The following is a 25,951-nucleotide window of genomic DNA, read 5'->3' on the forward strand; positions in this document are numbered from 1 at the left end:
CTTTAAATTGCAACAGTTCAAAGGGGAAATATAACCGTCAGTTTGCAATGCTGTGGTTTTAATTTCCGTTGCTGGTGCAAGAATGTTAAAGGGGTATATTTGCACCTGCTGCAAAGCTCTTCTGGGCTGAAAAGACAGCCTGTAGATCTAACACTCAAAGAATGAAACATCCATACAGTCCTGGGGAGCAATATTTCCCTTAAGAGTGTACAGAAGGAATGACCAATGCTTAACTTAAGGAAGAGGGCACAGTCCTGTGGAGTCCCACTAGGCACGAGGCTAGCTCTTTGGGGGCAATACCTTCACTTAAGGTGGCCCAAACACCAGGGTGCATGGTTAAGATGCCAAATGGAGTATTTGCTTAATCCGGAGCGCCAGCCAGGGCACGCACGACATCCTGCCACATCTCTAATTGCAGCCGCAATCGCATGGAACATGGTGGCGACTGTCGGATCCAGGTGGAACCCCCTGCCCTGGTGAAGTTGATAGAGGGCACTCCCTGGCCAAATGTGTTACCCTTCCGACGTGGGGAACGATACCCCTAGAAACATACCTAGTATCTCCCAAGAGCAGGGATGCAAAGCGTGGCCCACGAAGGCCTCTGGCGGACTGAAAGCACTTGCAGCTGGCCCCATCGGTGGGGGAGAGGCACCAATAAAGCCCCTATGCAGGCTTAGGGCCCAATTCTTGTGTGGCCACCATGGATTTGCTGACATATGCAGTGTGATGCTGTGAGCTCCAGTGGCCCACACATCACGATGGGGGGGGCATCACTCCTCCTTCTCTCTCCTGTCATTTGACAAGTAACAGGATGCCCTGAACACATGAACCCCAAAGGAGTGGGCTGACAACTCCATTTTGAGGACACTGGGGACAATGTGGCCCCTGGTTGCTACTGGAGCCCAAATCCTGTGTGCTGTACTGGAGTCGTAGGCCCGTTGCGGAGCTGCTTATTTGGAGGTGCTCTTGTTTGGACCTGGAGCTGTACCCACATTGCGGCTGAAGTAGGTTGTGGACTGTGGGCAGCCCTGGTGAGCCCTATTGTGCCAACGCAGAGAGGGTGAGCAGTGGGGCTAAGCTGGAAGTGGAGGGTCTGCACACTCTCTCTGCTACCCTTAGGTCTGGTGGATGCCAGGACCGTCCCGAACTAGATGGCGACACCCGGGGACTATGGAGGTGGTGGGGTACTCTCCTGACCGGTGACGGGGTGAGCAGCACTTTGTAGGGCCCAGTGGACCTGTGTCACAACATTGTGCAGTGGTGAGACCTTGCTGGATGCTAAGCTTCCCTACATGTAATGATGGTGAAGCTTAAGCCTCCCAGGGTGCCCCCTTTTCTGTCTGGGGTGGACCCTGGGACGGGTGTGCCACCACCGGGCGATAGTCCTTTGGGAATATGCCTTTTTATTCTGCTTACCGTCACCTCGCATGTTGTTACAACGGCCGCATTGTAACAACGCATAGCATTACCCCGCAAGTCGTAACAACGAAGGGGGCGCTGGATGTTGGAATAGTATAATTAACTATTCCAACTCCAGTCTGTGCAGAACGTATTGGATTTTAGATCCAACACCATCTCCCCCTTCCGCAAGTTGTTGTAACACCTTGCAGGGTAATAGTATGCGTTGTTACAACCCGGTTGTTGTAACAAATGCGTTGTAACAACATGCGGGGTGACAGATTCATAATAAGGGATGTTTACCGCTTTGAGCCACCTGGAAGCCACCCTGGACAAACAATCGGGCCAGTTTGAAAGATACTGCATGCCATCTTGGACACTAAAAGCACCCTGAAGTCGAAGATCGATGCAGTGTCCCTTGAGGAGGGATTGCTCATCGCAGGCCACTGGAAACCGGCAGAGAGGGTAGATGACGCAGAGTCTGCTTTGACCTCGATGCGTCCCACGGTGCAGGAATTAGAATATCAACTACAAGAGAAGCAGGTGGACATTAATACCCTGCAACAGAAGGCGGAGGATGCTGAAGGCTGTTCACGATGGAACAATGTTCGCTTTCTGGGCTTCCCAGAACCCGCGGAAGACCCCAGCGTGGAGCTCTTTCTGGTACAGTGGTCTATGTCCACAGCAGTGGCCGGCAGGGTGCCAAAGCTCTTTTTGTTCAAGCCTGCGCACCGCCTGCCTGGCCATCCACCACTGGGGGTGGGTGGGGGGGTTCTACAGCGCCTAGTGATAGCGCGTCTCTTGAACTTCTGAGACAAGAGACCTGATCCTCCAGCTTTTAAGGTCTGAAGGCCCCTGCCAATTCAAGGGTATCCTCATCAACGCCTTCCTGAATTTCACCATGGAAGTGCAGTGACGTCTCAACACTAACGCTTTGGGCAAATAACAGCTGCGGAGCCTTGGCCTAATATGCACTCCTCTTACCGGCAAAGCTTAAGGTCATCGAGGGGCAGGATACTCACTTCTCATCTTTGAAGGATGCTTGGGCATGGTTACATGCAAAAGGGGCTGGGAACACCACTGAGAGAAGCCACACAGACTGATGTCTGGATGACTCTGAGATCGAACTGTCGTCGCTCCAAGAGGCAGCAAAATCACCCTTCCACCGACCAGAAAGCCAAGGAGTGGTCTCAGGCGGTAGCAGAGATGCTGCATCAGAACAATAACCCGTTTGTGGTACTTTGGGTCGATCAGGCTTTCATGACAGGCTTGGACATGAATGACTTAACAGACTTCCTGGGGGAGGGAGGGAGGGAAGTGGAGCATCCTGGACCAGACTCACACCTTGCCTGGCAGATGACCTACTAGCCCAGGAGCTGTGGGACATTGCTTGCCATGCACCCCAGTTTACCGTATCGGACAAAAATTAGTTCTTTGTTCTTTATCTGTTTGTAGTCTTTATGATGTTTGTACAATGGACGGGGCACCATGTGGTGCCTTGACAGGGTCGGTGGAACGGAGGGATTCTAAAGACAGTTTTTAGGAAATACTCATATGTACTAAACTGGCCGACATTGACACTGCTGCTCATACATTCCTTCGCTTAAAAGGACGGGAGATTGACACTGATATATAGATGCCATGGCTTTGCCACCGCGTGGCTTGACACTGCAATACTACATGCTGACGTGGAATGTGAGGAGCATAGCTACTTCTACTAAGAGACACCGTATTCACTCCTATCTTACACGGCGCCACACATATATCGTACATACAGGAAACGCACATTACGGCAACAGAATCACACAAACTTCCCTTGAAATAGAAGGGCCAGGTGTATGGGACAACGACATCGGTGTCTATGAGAGGAGTACTGATTTGGATCACACCGGGGGTCCTGTTCGAGGTGGCAATACACAGGGTAGACCCAGAGGACCTGTATGTGGTGGTGGAGGACAATTTAGTGCTATTATGCCCTGAATACAGGCCACTCTGAGTTCTTGTACGGCCTTACCCCAGCCCTCCACCATGACCCACACGCCCCCACCATGTGTGTGTGGGGGGTGACTTTAATTCTATTCCCCACTATTTGGGGAGGTGACTTTAATGCGTACCGGACATCGATCATTATCGCTGTTTCTCACACCTGACTGGTTGTCACAAACCGATCCAGCACTTCCAGGGATGGCTGACCTAAATTACACTATATCTGGCGCTTGCACCACCCAGAGGATAATGAGCACTCCTTTGGTTTCCCGGTGCACAGCCAGCACACCAGGCTAGATCTTTTCACAGGCTGAGTATAGCTACTGTTTATTCCCTGCACAGTTATGGTTTCAGCCTACATTTGTGAAAGAACCATTAGAACTCCAGTGAGGCCTCTGTGTTAACCAAGTAGTTGGCATCTGATCTTTTTGCCAGCTGTGTCACACAATTTGTCCTCCAGAGCAATGGGACCAACAGACTTCAGGATCCAAAGTTCCTGAGACTCTTGGTAGACCCCGGTGCATCAGCCTGAGGTGGAGGTTGAAGTCAAGAAGACTCCGCTCCCTCGAGAGCAGCCTGTGGGCTCTTATCCAGCTTTTCCTGCTCCAGGTCTGGACCCTACTCAATTCCTGAATGCTATGTATGGATTGTATTCAAGAGCTATGTACCCCTCTGGTGCACCGGTTGGTCCCACGGGTCCATTAGCATACAATCTGGGTATCCCCCAGACTTACGCTCCAGCGCCTTTAATGCCATTTATGCCGGCTCGGACGCCGCCTTGGCTTTACTCGGCGCCGCCGAAGCCTTCGACGCCAAGACCTTCGACGCCGATACCCTCGACGCCGATGCCGAATCCGATCCGACCTCGTGTTCAGTGGTCTGGTCCTCTGGCTTCGGGCTCGACGCCGGCTCCGACGCAGTCGATTCCGGGTCCGGCGACTTCATTCATGAAGGAGAAGTCGAGGCGTGAGGCACGAGGCACAGAGACTTCTGAAAGAGCAGAGGTATCGTGAAGCAGAAATGGAAGAGGGTGAGCTGCAGGATTCAGAGGATCTTTTCGATGATCTGAGAGAGGCTAGTGGTCTTGAACTGTCCCCTGATTGGGATTTGACCTCTGTTTCTGACGCCTCTTCTAAGGATGTGACACCTTATCACGTGGTCATAAGAAAGGCTGCAGAATTTAACTGAACATGCGTGCAGACAGTCTCAGTCGGCAGTTCTCAGCCGACCACGAGTGGAGGCTTCATCCAGAGGTAGTTTGTCACGTCTTTCGGATGTGGGGTACTCCTCAGGTGGACCTGTTCGCCACTCGCGAGAATGCTCACTGCCCGTCATTCTGCAGCCTCCAGTTTCTGATGCAGGGAGCCATGGGGGAAGCGTTTCAGTTGAGTTGGGACTCGCAACTCCTTTACGCGTTTCCTCCCATACCCTTGAATCCTCGGGTTCTGAGGAAGATTCGCCAAGACCGGGCCCAAGTTATATTGGTCGCCCCGGATTGGCCAAGAAGGGTGTGGTACACAGATCTTCTCCACCTCTCCTTGTGCCCGCCGTTCCGTCTCCCTCTCAGGGCAGATCTCCTCTCTCAGATGGAGGGACAGGTTCTACACCCCCACCTCCAGACCTTACATCTTCATGCCTGGAGATTGAACGGGGCAACCTGAATTCCTTTTCTCTCCCACATGATGTGGTGGATGTCATTCTATCGGCCAGGTGTCCCTCCACTAAGTCGATCTATTCTTACAGATGGTCTAAATTTGTGACTTGGTGTGGGGAGAAGTCCATTGACCCTTTGAGGGCTCATTTGTTAGATATACTCCTATTTGCTCTTTCTTTAGCGCAGCAAGGGTTTGCTGTGGTCACAGTGAAAGGTTATCTTTCGGCTTTGTCGGCTTTTCTCTGTCTGCCGGATCAGCCGTCCTTATTTAAATCTCCTATTGTTTTAAGATTTCTGAAGGGCCTTACAAATAAATTTCCTCCTACTCCTTTTATTGTGCCTCAATGGGACTTGAATCTGGTGCTTACTTTTCTAATGGGTTCCCCTTTCGAACCTCTACATAATTGTCCCTTGAGGTTGTTGTCCTTTAAGGCGGTTTTCCTAGTTGCAATTACCTCGGCAAGGGGGGGTAAGTGAGCTTCAAGCTCTTAGTTCAAAGCCCCCATTCTTGACCATTCATGCTGAACGAATGGTTCTTAGGACCAGTGCTGCTTTTCTGCCTAAGGTGGTTACTCCGTTCCATCTAGGACAGTCTATTACCCTTCCTACCTCTATCCTCCCCCTCACTCTTCCAAGGAGGAAGAGCGGCTTCACCGTCTGGACCCTAAGAGGGCAGTGAGCTTTTATCTTGATAGGACTAAGGACTATCGAGTTGATGACCAGCTGTTTGTTGGATTTGCTGGTTGCAGAAAAGGAAGAGCTGTGCACAAGCGCACACTTTTGAGAAGGATAAATCTATGCATCAAGATCTGCTACGCCCTGGCTGGTAAGGAACCTCCAGAGGGTATAAGAGCCCACTCTACTAGAGCAAAGTCTTCAACATCTGCTTTGTCTAGGGGTGTACCTGTTGAGGACATTTGTAAAGCGGCAACTTGGGCCTCCCTCCACACTTTCGCGAAGCATTACTGCTTGGATACCGAAGTGAGGAGGGAAGGCCACTTTGTGCTTTCTGTCCTCCAGGATTTTCTGGTATAGGAGAGTGGACACCCTCCTCCGGGAATGGGGACTGCTGTGGGAATCTATTCACAAGGTGAGGAATCCACTGGCAGATGTATCCATCAGAAGAACAAGTTACTTACCTTCGGTAACGCTTCTTCTGGTGGATACAGTATCTGCCTTTGGATTCCTCACTGACCCACTCGCCTCCCCGTTGTCCACTCTTCTATACCTGAGTAACTGTTATGTTAATATGTTTTTATTGTTGAGGGAAAAGTATTATTTCAATTGCTTTTCTGCTTGGTTTCACACTATGTGTGTTATCTTGACATTTGTGTACTGTGTATACTGTGTATATATCTACTGATGTTGGTCCGTCCGTGTGCCTCGAAGGCACGGAAAATAGGGCGTAACTGATGTCATCACGCCGGCGTGGGCCTATTATGAAGTCGGTGACGTCAGCGGAGTTGCGCGCGGTGTCGTGCCTCTGTGACGTCGTCCAGGTCGGCGCGAAGCTACAAAAAGAATTTTCGAATGTTGCTGACGCAAGGGGATATTCACAAGGTGAGGAATCGACAGGCAGAGACTGTATCCACCATAAAAAGCGTTACTGAAGGTAAGTAACTTGTTCATATGGATGAGAAACTGGAACAAAAGGGGGCACATATGCATAAAATAAAGTAATTAGTTGGAGTGTTTTGCTCTTTCTACCCAGTAGCAGTTCAGCTGTGTAAAGCATAGTGCAGAGACAAAACAGAGAGGTAAAATTAAGGCAAAATTCTTTGCTTGGCCCTTGGCTTAAGTGCAATAAACAGATTATGAAATCAAATTGAGACAAATCGATATCCGGAAGAAAAATCTGTCAATAGGGAGAAGGGTGAAAGAGTTCAATATTTATATTTGACACCAACTCTACCATTGGTATTTGTGAATCTTTGCTGTGGGAGAAAGTAAATGTAATTGGGTTTTGACTAATGACAAAAGGTGTTAAATGGAAACATTCATATTTATGGGAGGAGTAAAAAGTTTAATTGTATCTACAATAAACGTTCATGTTGTTGGGGACCTTCGCAAAGAAAGTCCAGGTTAAATAATGCAGAAAATATAGTAGCTTAAAGTATCTGCAGTGAAGCAAGGTGTACTCTTGGTCTTAATAAACAGTCACGCTTATATTGACTTACCAACTGTGTGTTTCCTCTCTCTTCAAGGGGTCCCAGATTTTGTGCAGCCCATTCTGCTGCTGCAGAAGGTGTTACTGCAAAACTCAAGCTCTGGCAAGCTCGTCAGCTGAGACCTAAGCGAGATGTGCTCCCCTTTCCGCACACAGTGACGTTGCTTCCTTTACGAGCCAAATCATGCCTACCAATAATATCTACACCACTGTCTCAGGTAGGCAACGTGGGATCAAATGTTTCCTATTGACAAGAAAGTGTTAATGTTCCTTGAAATTGCATTTGATTTACAATTTCTATATTTGCTGTAGTGTCCTTCCCACCTCAGACTGATTGTTCACCTGTCCTTGAAATCCTTCCCTCCATTTGTCTATGCTCAGGACATTCTTGGTAGGCAGTTAATATATGTTCGTTTCTATATACATAGTATTTAAGCAATAGTGATCGTTCGATTTTAAGGGAAAGGGAAGGGTGATAGTAAAAAAAAACATTGGTGAGGAGTGAGCAAGCATGGGCTTTCTTAGAAAACCTATTATATTAATAGGGAAAAAATCCAATTCTTCCCTAACTTTGGAACCTTGCTTCGTATTATTTATTATGATATGTTTGTGATACCAGTGTTTTAGGCCCTAGCTCTGGTGTAAAGTTTGCGATGCTAAACTCCCTTAGACTGGAGAGTGCCTTTAAGGTTTTGTTTTCTGTTTTGCTTTCACCTTTTTACCTGTGAAAAAGCATAATATAAAAGGGGAAGATAGATTCATCCTACCTTTGACTTGCTCTATTATGTTATAGGTGTGACTGCAGGTACATTATCCAGTCATTGCTGCAAGTATCACGGTGTCAGGCAGCCTTCTTACCAAGTTTTTTGCGAAAATTTAATTGCTATGTTTATTGGTTTTCATTGTGGTCTGTTTGTTATTTTTAAACATATTGTAAAGGACAATTTATGTTTATAAAGCATATTTTCACAAGACGTATATTACACAGGAAAAATGTGGGGTATTCCTGCATTCCTTGTGATTTACCATCCACATTCAAATACTTGTGACACAGATCAATAATCCTAGAACAACAGACATACAAATTCAGAAGCCATTTGATCAAAAAGGTAATCACAATTATTATTATTGTTATTTAAAGGTGTAAAGGTTGTTTAAAGACACAGCTAGATCTAAATAAACGTATCATGAAACCGTACACTTTAACCAAAATGTCAACTATATTTTTCACATACTATTGCATATTATTCAGTGGTCATTGTGAGTGCCAGAATACAAATTCAAATTACAGCTCTGTAGCATAGAAACCGAATAAAATATCGTTGCATTCTTTAGCTTTTCGGTCTGTTTCATATATGCAACACAGCCAATAATAGTTAGAGGAAGAGTATTCCAGAAAGTAATCAACTTCCACAATCCTTGTAGGATTCTACCCATGTAACCTGCATTGGAATGTCTTAGTGTACACCCAGATATCGAAACTGCTCAGATTCCCATCTCATGGTAATATTTGGGAGTACATCCGGGGTAGCCCCGGTCAGCCTTGTCAGACTAACTTTTTCCATAGGGAAAGCTGAGGTACCTTAAACTGGCACAGACTCCAGACCCTCTTGTTTTTCCCACAAATCTAATCACACTGAGTGCTTATCATGGATGTCTGGCTTTAAAATGTTTCTTAACCTTGATATGGTTACCACATGCTGATTTTTCACTGTCAAGTAGTTTTTTTATTCACCACACAGTCTTTCTTCCTACATACTAGCCTCTTAGCCCGAACATTACCATAAGGTTCCAGAAGGCCCTCTCTTAGTCATCTTAGAAAGTGCATGCTTTCTCCTGATCAAGAACTTTAGAGTGACAACATCAAATTCCACAGGGGGAGCATATGCCTATTTTGAGTTGAATTGCATGCACCGTCGATGGCTGGGAAAATATCAGGCTTGATTTCCAAAATCTGCTAGTTGGTTGTACTGGTTCTCAGTGCTCTTCATAATATCTGGACGTGCATAGAGGGTGTGATTTGCCACTGGCAGCGTTTTAACTGTCTTGCTGAATATGCCTCCAAGTGATTTAAACAATGCATGATTGTGTGTCTGAGTATTATACAATTGGTGTTGCTTGCCTCAAGTCAAAACATGCTAAGGACAAGCTCCTCAACTCTGAAATAGGTTTATGATTGCACAACCACAAGCTCGTTTTTTGCCACCATAAGTGCTGATAATTCTATTTCCTAAAAAATATTGCCTGCACTTTAATAACTTATTTCCCTTCAATATTTAAAGGGAGTATTGAGATACTGCTGTAAACCAATCCGATCGGATTAAGCAAACTGTAGTGTAATAAAATAGGTTGTTGCTGAAAACTTAAATCCTTCCCCAAGCAATCTATTGAAGACTTAACAGAAGTGATGCAATCACTTAGCCTTATGTAAGCCATTCATTCTCAACCTAGCTACTGCCAACTTCCAATGTGCCTAATTCTTAGAGTGAATACACAGCAAGAGCAGCAGATACCCGTTGCCTTCAGAAGTCTAATTAACTGCAAAAAAACAACTATTAAATTAGTTTCGAAAGTAAACTAAAGAGTTAAAAAGAGTTGGAAACCACAAAATGTATGGTGAACATATGGCTATGCCCAGACTGTGACTCCCATCCTCACTGTGCCACAAGACTCAAGCTATATTTCACTGAAAAGACCTAAAAAGGTCGAAACAAGTTTGTGGTGGCTTTGTTCCCATCTATAAGGGACCTGAAGCAGAGCCAAGACGGAGGTGCTTATGGCAGGTCTCAGTTTAAAGTGGCATAGTGGGTGAAAGACAGTGGCTTTCAATGTGATGTAGGAGAGTAGTGTCTGCTTCCTATGGGTACCCCCACTTTTTGCTGTGTTTCTCTGGTTTTTCGACTTTAGTCTGGCTGTGGCCCTGCTAATCAGGACCACAGCCTAGCTGGTCTCGCTCTAAATTGATACCATGTACTTTAGGTATATACCTGATTGGTTACTTAGTTACCTTGTGAGCCCCTAGTATATGGTACCTTAGGTACCAAGGGCATAGGTACCCCAGAGGCATACCAGGGGCTGAACCATGTATTATGCCACCCCTGGGAAGCCTTCCAGAATGGCACCACAGGTCTGCACTTGCAGCCTGGGCAAGGTGGTGTAAGCACCCCTTACTGAGTTATAGTATACCTATATCTACCTATACATATAGACACATATTAACCTATAAGTCACTCCTATGGCAGGCCTTGACAATCCTGAAGGCAGAGTGCTGGGTTTTGTGTGAGAGGGTGCCCTAGCATGAGCTGAGCCCCTCTGCAGCTTTCGGAAATCCTTCCTTATAGCTGTTCTATGATATAGCCATACCATATACTCTTAAGTGCATTATAATCCTCGCTGTTACTGCTAACTTTGGTTTGGCTTAATTAAAACATGTCGTGTAAGGTGTCAAACATTTTGGAATACTACCCCCGCCGCCAGTTCTGGCGGCGGGGGTAGCATTCCACCCTTCTAGAGGGAGAAGATATGTACACACTGGTATACCCGGTTAAAGTTTAAACGAACCTCAGCATCACAAAATGGATGCTACCACAAACACGAGTCTGACCTCCTGCTGCTGGACAAAACTCCGGCAGGGGAGGCCTGGACAATAGGTTTCCTGTCCAGGGAGGTGCCAACACCTCACCAGACAGGCTTTAGTGTATTGGGGCAGGGTGGGTTGCATTCAGTGAATGCTTTTCAGACACTGCCTGGGGCACACAAGGAGCTCCATGCATTGCCCCAGTATTGGAACTTTCATAGATTCCCATGCTTTTGTATCATTCCCCATCGTAGGAATGGGAGTCTCAGTAACAAAAATAACATAGCAGGTACAAAAGAGAAAGAAAAAGGCCTAGGCCTCCTTCCCTTTTGTAGCATATCACCTTCTTTTTGTAAAAGAGACCGAACTTAGGCATCAGCCAATCAGAAGAGCCTCACCCCATAGAACCCTCCTTAAGGAACCTCAGAGCCTCAGATTTTCTACCGCACGTTGTGCTTAGGGAGTCTCCTTTGAGCTCTGCTCATTTCATCTCTTTTCAAAAGTTTTCTACAGGATTTCTCTTCAGGATTGTACAAGAATGGCTAACAAGGAAAAGAAGAACGCCCTTTTCAAACCATGTTCTACCTGTGGCAAGAAAAGGTTGTTTGTGGAGGATAAACATAAGGATTGTATTTATTGCCTCTCTCGTATTATTGCCTCGGATCATAAGGCAGAGGACTGCAAGATCTGCCGCACTTTTTCTACCAAGACCCTCCGGGATCGTGCTGGTAGACTTCTGACCTGGCTCCAAAAACAGAAGGAAAGGAAACACACAGTTTCCAGTGACAGTGAGGATTCATCGTCAGTTGTGTCATCTAGAAGGTCAGTCAAAAGGGGTAGGGGTTCCCCTTCTCCTTCTGTGGAACATCCTTCCAAGGCCTCAAAAAAGACCCCCAGAGAGTCTGAGAGCCAAGGTCCAGGCGAATCTCCTCACCATAGTGAAAAGGAGAAAGGAGAGGGTAGGACCATCTACGCCTTCTAAGGGTTTGAAGACTGATCCAGCCAAAGACTGATCCAGCCTTCATGAAACCCTCTTCCCAATCTTCTGACAGAAGTTCCAAGTCATCGACGATGAAGGCGTCGTCGACGGAGGTTCCGTCGCGAAGAAATTGAAGCCAAAACAGAGACTGGTTTCGTCGACGGGCTCGTCGACGGAACACTCGACGGTGAAGGGATCGTCGACGAGGATGGAAGCGTCGCGACAGCTACAACAGCGTCGACGAGAAGGTCACCGACGACGGCATCGACGACGAAAGGGTCGACGACGACAGCAACGTCGACGACGAGGGTGACGACGATGGCGACGACGACGATATCGACAACGACAGTGTCGTCGACAAGAGCTTCGACGACGACAACATTAACTACGACGATGGCTGGAATGTCGACAGTCTCATTGTCTACGACATCGACGGCGCCTATCTCGTCGCCGAGCGTTCAAGTGTCGACGAGGCATGTTCCGTCGACTGCATTCACAGTACCATCGTCGACGGAACAGTCGACGATCTTAGCATCGGAGAAAAGAATCACTATTTCCTTGACAAGAATTACACCAGAGATGACATCTCCTAGGAGAGTAACCCCCTTGCCACCAGCTCTGCTATTTGATGAGGAGGAGTCAGATGAGGATAATCAGGACTCATATGGCTACGCTAACAGTCCCTCTCAACTTCTGGTCAAGTGTCAGGAGACGGACTCTGAAGGAGGATATGAGCAAGAAGATGGTTATCGTCATCAGGCTGCCCAATCACAGCATTATTCAGGTCAAGACATGGTTTCGGTACCATCTTCTTTCCTGCAGAACCTGCATAAGATGCTGCAGAATTACAAATCTAAGGCTGCAGGGACTGTTCCGGCTACAGTTGCGCAAGACGCGCCTGTCTCGGCTCCTGCCTCAGCGGCTGTTCCTGAATTACCTGCTCAGGTGTCCCCTCAGCCACAGGCATCAATTCCACAAGAGCCTTCCGGACCAGCAGACAGCCATGATTTTTCCTCGGATGAGGATCATGATTCGGATAATGGAACTGATCAAGCTTCTGAATGGGATGAATACATCATTCCGGACCCTCCATCTTCATGTCCGGATCCGGTAGATTCCTCGCCAACAGATGTAGGAGGTTTTCATCAGCTGACGGAAAGAGCGGCTGGCAGGTTCAAATTGGCAATGCCTGCGGTGGCCACCAAATGTTTCTTGTATGATTTCAAGGAACCGTATAGGAAGACGACAAGGTCCATACCAATAGTGCAACATCTGTGGGAGGAAGGCATTAAGGCTATGAAAAACCCAGCTACGGTGGTCCCTGTACTACCGCGTCTGGATAAAAAGTACAAAGCACCTGAGGATGGTCCAGCTGCCTTAACGGGCCACCCAAGACCGGACTCTGTCATTTCTCAAGCGGCACAGAGAATATCCTGCAACCCTTCTGCTGCTTTAACAACTCCTCCAGACAAGGAAGGAAGGAGATTGGACAATGCTGGGAAGAGATTCTCTTCAATGGCGAGTCTCCTGGTGCGGGCAGCTAATGTCCTGGCAATATTGGGTAGATATGACTGCTTTGGTGTGATGTTGCACTTTTCCTGGATCACCTTCCTCCAAAATCGAAAGCAGAGGCAAAAAAGGTCTTACAAGAAGGAGAGGCGACTTCAATGGAGATCATTGACTGTGCCATGGACATTGCCATGACAGCGTTTCGTTCGTTGGCTGGAGCTGCGGTCCTCCGTCGCCAGGGGTGGCTGAAGGCGACCTGGTTTCGACCCGAGATCCAAAATAAAGTCTTAGATCTTCCTTTTGATGGAGAAGCACTATTCGGGAAATTGATTGACAACACTCTCCAAGACATCAAAAAAGACACTGAGACCACCAGATCTTTGGGTACGCTTCAGTACCGCAAAACTCCTTTTAAAGGGTCCAGAGGCAGAGGTACAAACTACAGAGGATCTTATCAATAACAGAGATACTCATCCTACGGCTCAGGTTCCCAACAATACCGCCAGCCTTATCAACAACAGCAGGACCAATCCTCCAATTACTCCAGGCCTTACAACAAAGAGAAACAGGCTCGCCAGGGACGTGATACGTCCAAGCGACAAGAGCGGCCTCCTGGCTCTTCCTACTGTACCCTCCTCCAAGAAATCGTCAGTTGGAGGCAGGGTATCCCAATACCTTCAGAATTGGTCCAAGATAACATCGGACCGTTGGGTGCTCAACAGTGCTTAATTTGTAAAATATGAAGTGCAGGTGCTCAAATATTTTTTAGGAGGCCACACCCACTTTACCTGCTCCACCCACTTCCGCCAGAGACTTCTGCCAGAGGCTGCACTTGCAACCTTTATCGGTTCCACCCACAACCACAAGCCTCAACACACCATAGCCCCCTCCTCACATCTTGAGATCCGCAAGAAGCTGAAGACCTGGCTCTTCACATAAGCGCCTCGGGGACCTCACACCTGCCCAAGTGCCAGGATACCCTCTTGGGTGATTAGTTTTTCTACAAATCAAATATAACTTAACATAATGTAACATCTGGAAAGTCCATGACAACAACTTAAAAGTGAACTCAAATTGGAGAATATGTGTAAATCTCAAAATGCAGCTTCAGGAACAGTCATTAGAGGACTTAGAGGTACCTTTGCAAATTAAAGAGAATGTGCTTCTAATGTGCTGTTTAAAAGAAAGGAACGGTGCAGGAAGGAATACATTAAAGAAGGCAGCAACAAATGCAGGCAGGAAGTGGAGTACTGGAGTGATGATGTATATGAGCAATGGATGAAAGAAGGAGGGAATAAGAAAAGAATGTGAAAGGAGGAAATGAAGGAATAGAGAAAGAAAGGAAGTGACTTATGCGTGATGGATGAAAAGAAAGAAAGGAAAGGCGCAAGATAAGCACAAGGAATGGTTGAGAAAGTAAGAAGTTAAAGAAGAGGTGACGGAAGGAGCAGGAAAAAGGGTAAGGAAAGAATGGAGGAAGAAGGATTAAATGCACCCAGGACGGAAGTATGGGGAATGAATGAGGGAGTAAGGAAGCAAGAATGGAATAGGGTGTAAGGAAGCAAGAATGGAATGAGGGTGTAAGGAAGCAATAAGCAAGAGGGTATAGGAGGCATGGCTGGAGGTGCTGAGGAAGAAAAAGATGAGACGAAGGAAAGAAAGGAGGTCAGGGAAATGAATAGGAGTATGAAAGGTACTCGGTCAAGGAGAGAGGATAATGACAGTGTAATATTGCATAGAAATTAAAAAACAAAAGATTGAAATACATTTATGTCCTTAACATACCATGTATGTTCGTAAAGCACATATTCACCAAAAGGGGCCTTAACACTGAATTTAAAATGTTATCAAGCTCACTGGCACACATTTTATCAATCAATCAATCAATCAATCAGAGCATTTGTATAGCGCACTACTCACCCGGAGGGTCTCAAGGCGCTGGGGGGGGGGGGGGTGTCCGCTACTGCTCGAACAGCCAGGTCTTGAGCTGCTTCCTGAAGGCGAGGTGGTCCTGGGTCAGGCGGAGGTGGGTCGGAAGGGAGTTCCAAGTCTTGGCGGCCAGGTAGGAGAAGGACCTTCCTCCTGTGGTGGCTCTTCGGATGCGGGGGACGGCGGCGAGGGCGTGGCTGGTCGATCGAAGCTGGCACGTGGGAGCGTAGAAGTTGAGGCGGCTGTTGAGGTATCCTGGTCCTTGGTTGTGTAGGGCTTTGTGTGCGTGGGTGAGGAGCCGGAAGGTGATTCTCTTGTTGACCGGGAGCCAGTGCAGGTCTCTCAGGTGTCCGGAGATGTGGCTGCGGCGGGGGATGTCCAGGATGAGTCGTGCTGAGGTGTTCTGGATCCGCTGGAGTTTCTTCTGGAGTTTGGCGGTGGTTCCGGCGTAGAGGGAGTTACCGTAGTCCAGACGGCTGGTGACGAGGGCCTGGGTGACCGTCTTCCTGGTCTCGGTGGGGATCCATCGGAAGATCTTGCGTAGCATTCGCAGGATGTTGAAGCACGACGAGGAGACGGCGTTGACTTGTCTGGTCATAGAGAGGGTGGAGTCCAGGATGAAGCCCAGGTTGCGTGCGTGGTCAGTTGGTTTGGGTGCGCTGCCCAGGGCGGGGGGCCACCAGGAATCGTCCCAGGCAGAGGGTGAGAATCCCAGGATGAGGACTTCCGTCTTGTCCGAGTTCAGTTTCAGGCGGCTGTTCGACATCCATTTGGCTACGTCTGTCATCCCTTCGTGCAGGTTGGCTCTGGCGGTGGCGGGGTCGTTGGTGAGGGAGAGGATCAGCTGGGTGTCGTCGGCGTAGGAGATGATGTTCAGGTTGTGCTGGCGTGCGATGTCAGCGAGGGGGCTCATGTAGACGTTGAAGAGAGTTGGGCTGAGCGAGGAGCCTTGAGGAACGCCGCAGATGACTTCGGTGGCCTCCGATCTGAACGGGGGGAGGCGGACTCTCTGTGTCCTTCCGGCGAGGAAGGAGGTGATCCACTCCAGTGCCTTCTCCTGGATTCCGACGTTGCTGAGGCGCTGTACTAGGGTACGGTGGCAGACAGTGTCGAAGGCCGCGGAGAGGTCCAGGAGGATGAGGGCCGCTGTTTCTCCGTTGTCGAGCAGGGCTCGGATGTCATCTGTAGCTGCGATCAGGGCGGTCTCGGTGCTGTGGTTGGCCCGGAAGCCAGACTGCGAGAGGTCGAGGGAGCCGTTCGTCTCGAGGAAGGCGGCCAGTTGCTTGTTGACGGTCTTCTCGATGACTTTGGCCGGAAACGGGAGCAGCGAGATGGGGCGGTAGTTCTTGAGGTCGGTAGGGTCTGCTGATGGTTTCTTGAGTAGAGCGCTGAGTTCGGCATGCTTCCAGCTCTCCGAGAAGGTGGCGGTGTTGAAGGAGGTGTTGATGATGTCCGGCAGGTGGGGTGCGATGACAGCGTCGGCCTTGTTGAAGACGTGGTGAGGGCAGGGGTCTGTCGGAGATCCGGAGTGGATGGAGTTCATCGTGCGGACGGTGTCTTCGGTGCTGATCGGGGTCCAGGCGCGGAGGGTGGTGGTGGGGGGCGGTGGTTCGGTCGTGGTGTGCGTTGGTTGAGTGCTGAAGCTGTTGTGTATGTCCGCGATCTTGTTGTGGAAGTAGGAGGCGAGGGAGTTGCAGAGGTCTTGCGAAGGGGTGATGTCGTTGTTTCCGGCGTTGGGGTTGGAGAGCTCTTTCACGATGTTGAAGAGTTCCTTGCTGTTGTGTGCGTTGTTGTCCAGTCGTTCCTTGAATGCGGTTTTCTTGGTGGCGCGGATCAGCTGGTGGTGTTTTCGGGTGGCGAGCTTGAGGGCAGTCATGTTGTCCGGTGTTGGGTCTCTGCGCCAGGTTTTCTCGAGTGCTCTGCAGTTCTTCTTGGAGCTCTTGAGTGCGTCGTTAAACCATGGGGCTTTCTTGCTGCCGGGTCTGTTCGGCGGGGTCTTCAGCGGGGCGAGGTCGTCTGCGCAGTCGCTGATCCATTTCGTGAGGTTGGCGGCTGCTTGGCTGGGGTTCGTTGTGCTGGTGGGAGGGTTCCTGCTCAGGGAGGTACTGAGCTGGTCTGTAGTGATCTTGTTCCAGCTACTGCGGGGGGCCTGTTGCTGGTGATGGTGGAGCGTGGTCCTTCTGTAGCTGAAGTGGACGCAGCTGTGGTCCGTCCATTGGAGTCCCGTGGCGTGGCTGAAGGCGAGGTCCTTGCTGGAAGAGAAGACCGGGTCGAGCGTGTGTCCAGCGTAGTGGGTGGGGGTGGTCACCAGTTGCTTGAGTCCGAGGTTGGCGAGGTTGTCCAGCAGGGTGGTGGTGTTGCGGTCGTTGTTGTTCTCCAGGTGGAAGTTGAGGTCCCCGAGGAGGATGTAGTCAGCGGAGAGGAGGGCGTGTGGGCTGACGAAGTCGGCGATGTCCTCGCTGAATTGTGTGCGTGGCCCCGGGGGTCTGTAGATGAGGGTGCCTCTGAGGGTGGTCTTGGGGTTGACGTGGATCTGGAAGTGCAGGTGTTCGGCGGGTGCGAGGTTGTCGTCGTTGTTGGTCGTGATGCGGATGGTGTTCCTGTGGATGATGGCGATGCCTCCTCCTGTCTGGTTGACGCGGTCCCTCCGGATGATCTTGTAGCCGTCCGGGATGGCGATGGCGATGTCGGGCGCTGAGGAGGCGTTCATCCAGGTTTCCGTGAGGAAGGCGACGTCTGGGTCTGTGGTGTCGAGCAGGTTCCAGAGCTCGACGGCGTGTCTGTGGACGAAGCGGGTGTTGAGCAGGATGCACTTCAGGTGGGTGCTGCTGGAGTTCGGCTTGGTGGGTGCTGGTGAAGCGTGGGTCCGGTCGCAGGTGAAGTTGCAGGAGTGGCAGCTGAAGGGTCCGTGGGTGCGTCTCGGTGTGGCTCGGTAGCAGCTCGGGGTTCGGCCGGTGTTGAGAGCGTTGAGTTCGGTGGAGTCGTAGGTTCGTCTGGTCGGCTTCCGGCGGGTGGGCTGGGGTCTGCGAGGGCCAGGGGTCCTGGCACTGGGTGCGGTCCAGGCGCGGACGGGCGCAGACGGGCTTACCTTTGGCGCACCTTCGGCGCTCATTCGGTGCTCCCGCTGTGCGCGTCCGCTGCGCGGTCGCTCCGGGGGCGTCATAAGTAAGGAGCCGGTAGGGCGGGTCAGCTGGGTGGCGGGAGCGTGGGTGGCCAATGGGCGGTAGGTGGGCGGAGTCGGCGTGGTCAGTGGCGGGAAGGGGGACTGAGGACGGCTCGGCGGCGGCTGGGGCGGCGGCGGGTAGCAGCGAGGCAGCAGGGCAGCTTGTCAGGGCAGCTCAGGTGGTCAGCGGGCAGGAGCAGCGAAGTGGGGGTGACCTCGCCTGGAGCAGGCTCAGCGGTCACTCCCTGTCCCTGCCCTCGGTCCCCTTAAGTAAGGAGCCGGTAGGGCGGGTCAGCTGGGTGGCGGGAGCGTGGGCGGCCAATGGGCGGTAGGTGGGCGGAGTCGGCGTGGTCAGTGGCGGGAAGGGGGACTGAGGACGGCTCGGCGGCGGCTGGGGCGGCGGCGGGTAGCAGCGAGGCAGCAGGGCAGCTTGTCAGGGCAGCTCAGGTGGTCAGCGGGCAGGAGCAGCGAAGTGGGGGTGACCTCGCCTTCAGATATATGAAAGACTGAGTTGCCGCACCAAGATTTAAATTCTTGACCCTGAGAACAAACACAGATTCCTGGAGTGGATATAAAGCAATGAGCAAGAAGGAAAAACATAAAAGGGAGAATGAGGAAGGAGGAGAGGTCTGAAGGCAAAGATAGATACGGTAGACAATGAATGTGTAGAGAAGTGAGGAAAGCAGATAGGGAGTGCAAGACTGGAGTGGAACAGGATGAGAATGAAAAAAGGAAAGAGGAAAAAGGGAAGAAGAGCAGACAGCAGGGACTTTGTGAAAAGAAAGTGGAAGAGAAAGATGAGAAGGTGAAAAATGAAAAGCAGTTAATGAGGGGAGGTGGCGATTAAGAGGAAACGTGTACATAGGGCAGAAAGTGAATGAAGAATGAAGAGAAGGTAAGGTGTAAATGGGAGGAAGATACCGGGGAAGAGCAAGAAAAGAGTACATCACTGCTTTATTAAATATATAATAATTAAATATCTATAGTTGAGGTGTGACAAGGCTGTATCATTCTTGGCCTGGCTCATCAATGCACAGCTGCGCTGTCCAAGACACCCTTTCATTGTCCCTCTCAAGAACGTGCTTATACTCATCCAAAATGTGCCCGTAAAAACATTTAGAAACTCTCCCAAAGAGTGCCCTCCTTCTATCTTCTACATCCATGTTCGCATGCACCCTGACTCAGTACTTGGGCAGTGCGATCACATCCATTGTGTTCACAATCAACTTATTAAAAACTGACTCTATAGTAATAACAGACATAGCCACAACCAAAATGAACTGAGCTTTCTTGTGTACCTGCATTCTCCATTTCACAGTGCATCAACTCCAACCGCTTTCCACATCTTCTGCGTGAAAGTGCTCAATTTGCATCTATGATGCGATCCTCCCCTTTGTAGCTCACACAGCATGACCACACTGTACTATTACCCTGCTGATTAGCCAAATGCTTCTTCCTGCCCATTCCACGTGCTCTCAAGAAAAATACAAGTCCCATATATCACTACATCCTATCCCTCTGTTACCTACACCTACAAATTAACCCCTGGCTTCTAACTACACATTCAAGAACCTGTGTATTCAAAAATGCCAGCCCCATCAAATCCTATGGCCCACCCTTCCAACAACTTTCTAATAGCTACGATTTCCAAAGTTTTTGTTATACAACATAAAAAAATTCAATTTAGATGTTCTAGATAGCACTGATCATGTGTTGATGAAAAAGCATTTTTATACAGGTAATGATGATCTGCAATGAAAGTCTGTTAGTCCATAACTCTAAACGTGAATTACCATTTGTGGAAGTGTTACCAAATCACTTTACATGCAACTTTATGTTGTTTATTCTGCTTAAACTTTCCTGGGTGCAAACGATTGACGGGGCAGCTATAATTACACTATACAAACATTCCAGTTTTGTTGATATCATACATGAGTATTACAGGCGCAGAGCACGCAAGTCCAGGCTGCACGCAAGAGTCAAATTATTTTCAAGCAACATAGAATAAAGAAATTAAAATGGTGTGCATTCAATCATCGTTGTTTGGATAGACATAGCCTAAAGGCATAGAAGAAATAAGCTTTCAATGTTTGTAAGCCACCCAAAAAAACATTTAAGGCACCAACCAACAAAAACTGACTTGGACTAATGAATGCAGAGCAGCAAGTGCACACCATAGTTAGTGGTGAGCCCTGAGCACTTTGAATGCACCATTACAGTGAGCTCTAGATCAGTGCTAAATCTGATAGAATTGCATGCTAGGTGCTCTTTTTTATTTTACAGAAAGGCAGAGCAGCAAAATAAATCTACGAAGGATTTCTTTTTAGGTTTCGACCTGGCGAGGGGCAAAGCCCCTCCCAGATCGAAAACTTTTGTTTTCAGTAGGGATGTTTGGACCGCCTCTGTTTCCAATTGGCTAGCTCCATAAATGGAGACTAGCCATTGGGAGACAGAGGCTGTCAATCGCACTTTCTCTTGAAAACGCGATTCGGGGGCGTTTCTGGTGCTTTTTTTAAGCCCCGCCCCTTTGTCCCGGGCCGCGCTGCGATTGGCTGCCGGCCCGGGACACCCCCGTGACGTCATTCCCGGGCCGCGCTGTGATTGGCTGCCGGCCCGGGACCTGACTTGTTTTTATAGCTTTTGAGGTCACGAAAAGCTTACTCTTTATGGCATCCTTAATTATTCCTTTGCATTTACTGTGGCGAAGCTAGGTTCCTTGGTCCTAAAGTCCTCTTTGCCCCTCTTTGACTGCAGCATTTTGACAAGCCTTGTCATCCTAATAAAATGCCGGGCTTTGAACTGTAGTTCATTCTTTCTACCTGCCATATGGTGTGTGTAGGCACCGAGTTTCCTCAATGGCTGATGCTCACTGCAGCACGTGACTCGGTCTCCTAGGAAACGAGTCTGTAAACACACCAAGCGCAGGCATCCAGCACTAATAACAAAGACTGACAGGAGGGCGAGAGGCCGGCGGTTCACAAGACTGTCTTACAGCTACCTCGACTGCTGGATACTCAACTTGCAAAGGTAAAAACTCAATCTGCTTCTATTCGTCCCATAAGCAACTGACCCCATTTCATGCATGACTCAGCCCGTCTAGACGTGTTGCACATCAGCACGTTGCATTCTGGGACTTGTATTTTCACTTGTAGCTCTGCAATATGAGCTAAGGTCGTATGCAAAGGGCTGCTGACCAAAATAGAAGAATTGCTATAGGAGTTACACGGGGCTTTCATGGCCACCTGACAGATGTGAAAACGAACTAACAGGTAGCTGTCACGCTTCCTCGTGCCGGGGGAGTTTTTTTTCCATGCTTGTTCAGTTCTCGTATTTGTAGTCCTGCACCTGCATTAGAAGAATCACATTTTAAAGATCCAGATGCGTAGATATCCAGCTCAGACAACTAGGAGCTCTCTTCAAAACATACAGCTACATTTACGTGGATTATTGAAAATTCACTGACACTTTACAATTTGGGCGTGGATTTTGTTACCGTTTTCATTGGCTTTTGGCTACGTCAGCCAAAAGCCGGGAACGCCCCCGAATCTGGTCCGGCCGGGCCGCAAGCATATCGGCTTTGCCAATGCCTGGTTGCTTAAGCCGATTCTACTCTTTTAAAGATAACTGCCTCCCCGGGTCCTGTATAACCCTGCTGCCTTTTAAGTCAGCAAGATGTTACTCTCTCCTGTGCCGCATATCTGTCTCTGGTGTGTGTGCTCGAACCCCGAAAGTATCCGAATGACGAACGAACGGAGACTTGCTCCTGTCCAGTACCCTCCTGCCACTTCAACCCAACAAGCTGTTACTCCCCACAAGTGCCGCATATCTGCATTTGGGGTGTGTGCTCCAAGCCTGTAACAGTGGAGGGGCTGGGGACGGGTCAGTTCAGTGGAGGGGCTGGGGACGGGTCAGTTCAGTGGAGGGCTGGGGTCAGTTCAGTGGAGGGCTGGGGTCAGTTCAGTGGAGGGCTGGGGTTAGTTCAGCATCTGGTTTGGGAACGCGATACGGCTGCTCCAGAGGCTCTCCTGCTCATTATGCCGTGTAGCTGTGCTACAGCTGCTGCCGTCAGCGCTGGGCAGTGCTGTGGGTCAGTGTGCCTGCAGCTGTGAGAGAACTGCTGCAGCCAGCGGTGGGTGCGCAAGAAAGTTGCTGCAGCCAGCGGTGGGCAGTGCTGGGGGTGAGCGGGAGAGCCGTGTGCTGCAGCCAGCGGGGGGGCAGTGCTGAGGGTGAGCGAGAGAGCTGCTGCAGCTAGCGGGGGGCAGTGCTGTGGGTACATGGGAGAGCTGCTGCCTCCAGCGGCGGGCAGTGCTGTGGGTACATGGGAGAACTGCTGCAGCCAGCGGGGGGCAGTGCTGTGGGTACATGCTAGAGCTGCTGCCTCCAGCGGGGGGCAGTGCTGTGGGTACATGGGAGAGCTGCTGTCTCCAGCGGTGGGCAGTGCTGTAGGACCCACGGGAGAGCTGCTGCAGCCAGCGCTGGGCAGTGCTGTGGGGTAGGCGGTAGAGCTGTTGCAGCCAGCGGTGGGTCACTGCTGTGGGTGTCCGCCTCACTGTGCTGTGGGAGAGCATCTATAATCAAAACTAGGCAGTGCTGTGGCCTCCTGTCACTTTCTGTCTCCAGTTTCTGAATCCCCACAAAGACGTGCCGCGGTCACGGCTTCTAACTTCAGAGAGGACTCGGCAGTGCTCTTGGGCAGCTCAGCTCAGCTCGCTGCCGCACCGCAGCTGACTCGCATTCAAAGGGTTGCTGTGGTCACAGATGAGAAGGCGGACTTTGGGTGTTGAGCTGAAAATATCGAGCAGTTTCTTTGCAGCGTTCATTGCGTATAGTATACTTTTGGACAGATCTGGGAGTGCCGCCCTGCCCTGTCATCCGTGATGACCCGAGATGGGCTGCAGTGGTGTCTGTAGAGACGTGTGCGCTGGTGTACGTAGGGCAGAGACATGCAGAGCAACTGCATGAAAACACCACGAGCCCGCACCACAAAGGGAATATGTATCACAAATTCTCAGTGCAGCTGCCCCCTCTCCCCGAATGCACATTATATGTATGTGCACAGGATTCACAAAGAACTGCGAGTCTGAGATGCTCTTGTGCAACGCCGCGTCACGCTTACATAGTTCACTTTTCTGCAAAGCATGACTGGGCGCTTTACGATGGGTGAAGTGGAGCACTCACATCATTCTATTAGCATGTGCACAACTGCAGAGTCCAACAAACGGCCAAGGACGGGCGGTGCAAACGGGACACGCCCACGAGGGGGGTCAAGGCCAGGTCTGTGACGGAATCCTCGAAACCAGGGCGTGATGGGGCCTAATCCCAGTAGCGCCGTGAGACCATGGTAATGCGATGCAGCACTTAACTCATTCAACAAAAGAACACCCCCCGTTTGTTGACTCACAAAAGAGGTGCGAATGATTTGCACCCCAGCTCTGTGTCCCTGAACGGCCTAAGTTTAAAAGTGGCTACATCTTTTTTCCTGTCTTTGTAAAGTGTTATGTGAAGCTTTCCAGCCACTTATAGGCGCTGTGACAGATCCAATGGAGGGGGTGAAGAGCGGAAGCAGATGCCTAACAGTCATTCAGAGGCTAGCCGATGGTGTTTGTCCGGGGCTGGCTGGCCAGTCTTGCATGGGTACTCTTCGTGAGCAAGTGAATATTGCGATACAGAGGGCTTTGGGTATGCGACAGAGCTCGATCCACGCTGGTGGGTTCTGCGCAGGCGCGACTCAGTCGGGCGACTGGCCAGCCTGTGGCAGGGTCTGAACAGGTATAGGATGGGCAAAGTACCTCGTCCCAGAGCAGATGATGGGTCACTACAATCCCCCAGAGATTCAAGTAGAAGCAAATGTACTTATTGACACATCATTAGCAAGAGACGGCATCACACCCTAGAAAGGCTGTTCACACCCGCGTTATATACTTTTTTAGGTTTCGACTGCAAAAAAGCTGCGCAAGCAGCTTTTGCGCAGGAGAAATCTAATGATTACAGTATGTTGCTCGGGAATCCGCCCTCTGTTCCATTGGCTAGCTCCATAAATGGAGGCTAGCCATTGGAACAGAGAGGCGTCCGTCATGGCCGGACCAGATTCGGGGGCGTTCCCGAGAATTTTTGGCTTTTGGCTATGTCAGCCAAAAGCCGGGAACGCCCCCGAATCTGGTCCGGCCGGGCCGCAAGCATATCGGCTTTGCCAATGCCTGGTTGCTTAAGATGTGGTTTCCATAACGGAGCCAACTATTATAGTATAAAGGTGGAGGAGTACGAACAGCGCGATGCAAGCCCCCTGTAGAGGATCACACGATGAGTTAAAGGTGGTGGGCGGAGTTTCGTTTTTTTTTGTAAATGTGTGTGTTTTCGCCATTCTGCGGCGGGGGGGGGGGGAGAGGAGAGGTTACTTTTGAAGAGTCCCGCATATCTGCATCTGGGGTGTGTGCTCAAACCTAGAATCCACAAGACGAACACACGGAACCCGATTCTACTCTTTTAAAGATAACTGCCTCCCCGGGAGAGCTGTGTGGGCTGTGAGCTGTGTGGGCTGTGAGAGCTGTGTGGGCTGTGAGAGCTGTGTGGGCTGTGAGGGCTGTGTGGGCTGTGAGAGCTGTGTGGGCTGTGAGAGCTGTGTGGGCTGTGAGAGCTGTGTGGGCTGTGAGAGCTGTGTGGGCTGTGAGAGCTGTGTGGGCTGTGAGAGCTGTGTGGGCTGTGAGAGCTGTGTGGGCTGTGAGAGCTGTGTGGGCTGTGAGGGCTGTGTGGGCTGTGAGAGCTGCGTGGGCTGTGAGAGCTGTGTGGGTGTGAGAGCTGTGTGGGCTGTGAGAGCTGTGTGGGCTGTGAAAGCTGTGTGGGCTGTGAGAGCTGTGTGGGCTGTGAGGGCTGTGTGGGCTGTGAGAGCTGTGTGGGCTGAGATAGCTGTATGGGCTGAGAGAGCTGTTGGCAATGTAAATAACAATGCCATTTATTTATAAGTAAAAAAAAAAAAAGAAATGTCATGAGCAATGCCAATAGGTCTAACTTTTCCAAAGGCGAAACCATTGCATTGTAAATGCTTGTTTATGAAATGCTAGCAAATCCAAACTATAACAAAACTCAAAGAAAGCAGCCTCTAGCATGAGGCCAGAGGGGTGCCTGGAGAGGGTGTACCGGTAATCAGAGGGCACTTTCTTAACAAACAGCACGAATGCAGGGTTTACAGAACCTTATTCATTCATGTCGCTCCAAGGGGACATTTATTATTGAAAGTTAAGGTTTGCTTTTCATCTGTCTCAAGGAGGGCCCTTATGTGCTGTAATGGTTTCCGAAAGTAGAATCAATTTCAAAATGCAATCCAAGGACACTAAGATTTCCATCAAATGAGATAATACACAGAAACAGAGGTAGCACAATGACAATCTAGATGAGGGACAAAAAAGTATGCCAGGGGTTCGATACTGCTGTGATTTTTTATGACATTTTAATTCAAAATCACTTAGTTTATTTATGTGACGATTCATCTTTCAATCCCAATTATCATATTTCCATGCTCCTCTTAGGTTTGGAAACAAGAAATATAACAGAAAATTACAACAAGTAGTACCACGAAGTGTCTAATCATTAAT

At 49.7% G+C, this 25,951-nt stretch overlaps 1 protein-coding gene across 2 annotated transcripts in view; it reads left to right on the forward strand.

Moving 5' to 3' along the window:
* The window catches only part of RGS22 (regulator of G protein signaling 22), a 1,652,097-nt gene that overhangs the window by 695,029 nt on the left and 931,117 nt on the right, over nucleotides 1-25,951 (forward strand). For both annotated transcript variants that reach the window (XM_078686958.1, XM_078686959.1), the window contains exon 10: nucleotides 7,243-7,423. In XM_078686958.1, coding sequence (XP_078543084.1) covers nucleotides 7,243-7,423 — 181 coding nt within the window. The remainder of the gene's footprint in view (nucleotides 1-7,242; nucleotides 7,424-25,951) is intronic.

This window comes from Lissotriton helveticus, chromosome 4_1, assembly GCF_964261635.1.
Source record: "Lissotriton helveticus chromosome 4_1, aLisHel1.1, whole genome shotgun sequence".
Taxonomy (NCBI): Eukaryota; Metazoa; Chordata; class Amphibia; order Caudata; family Salamandridae; genus Lissotriton; species Lissotriton helveticus.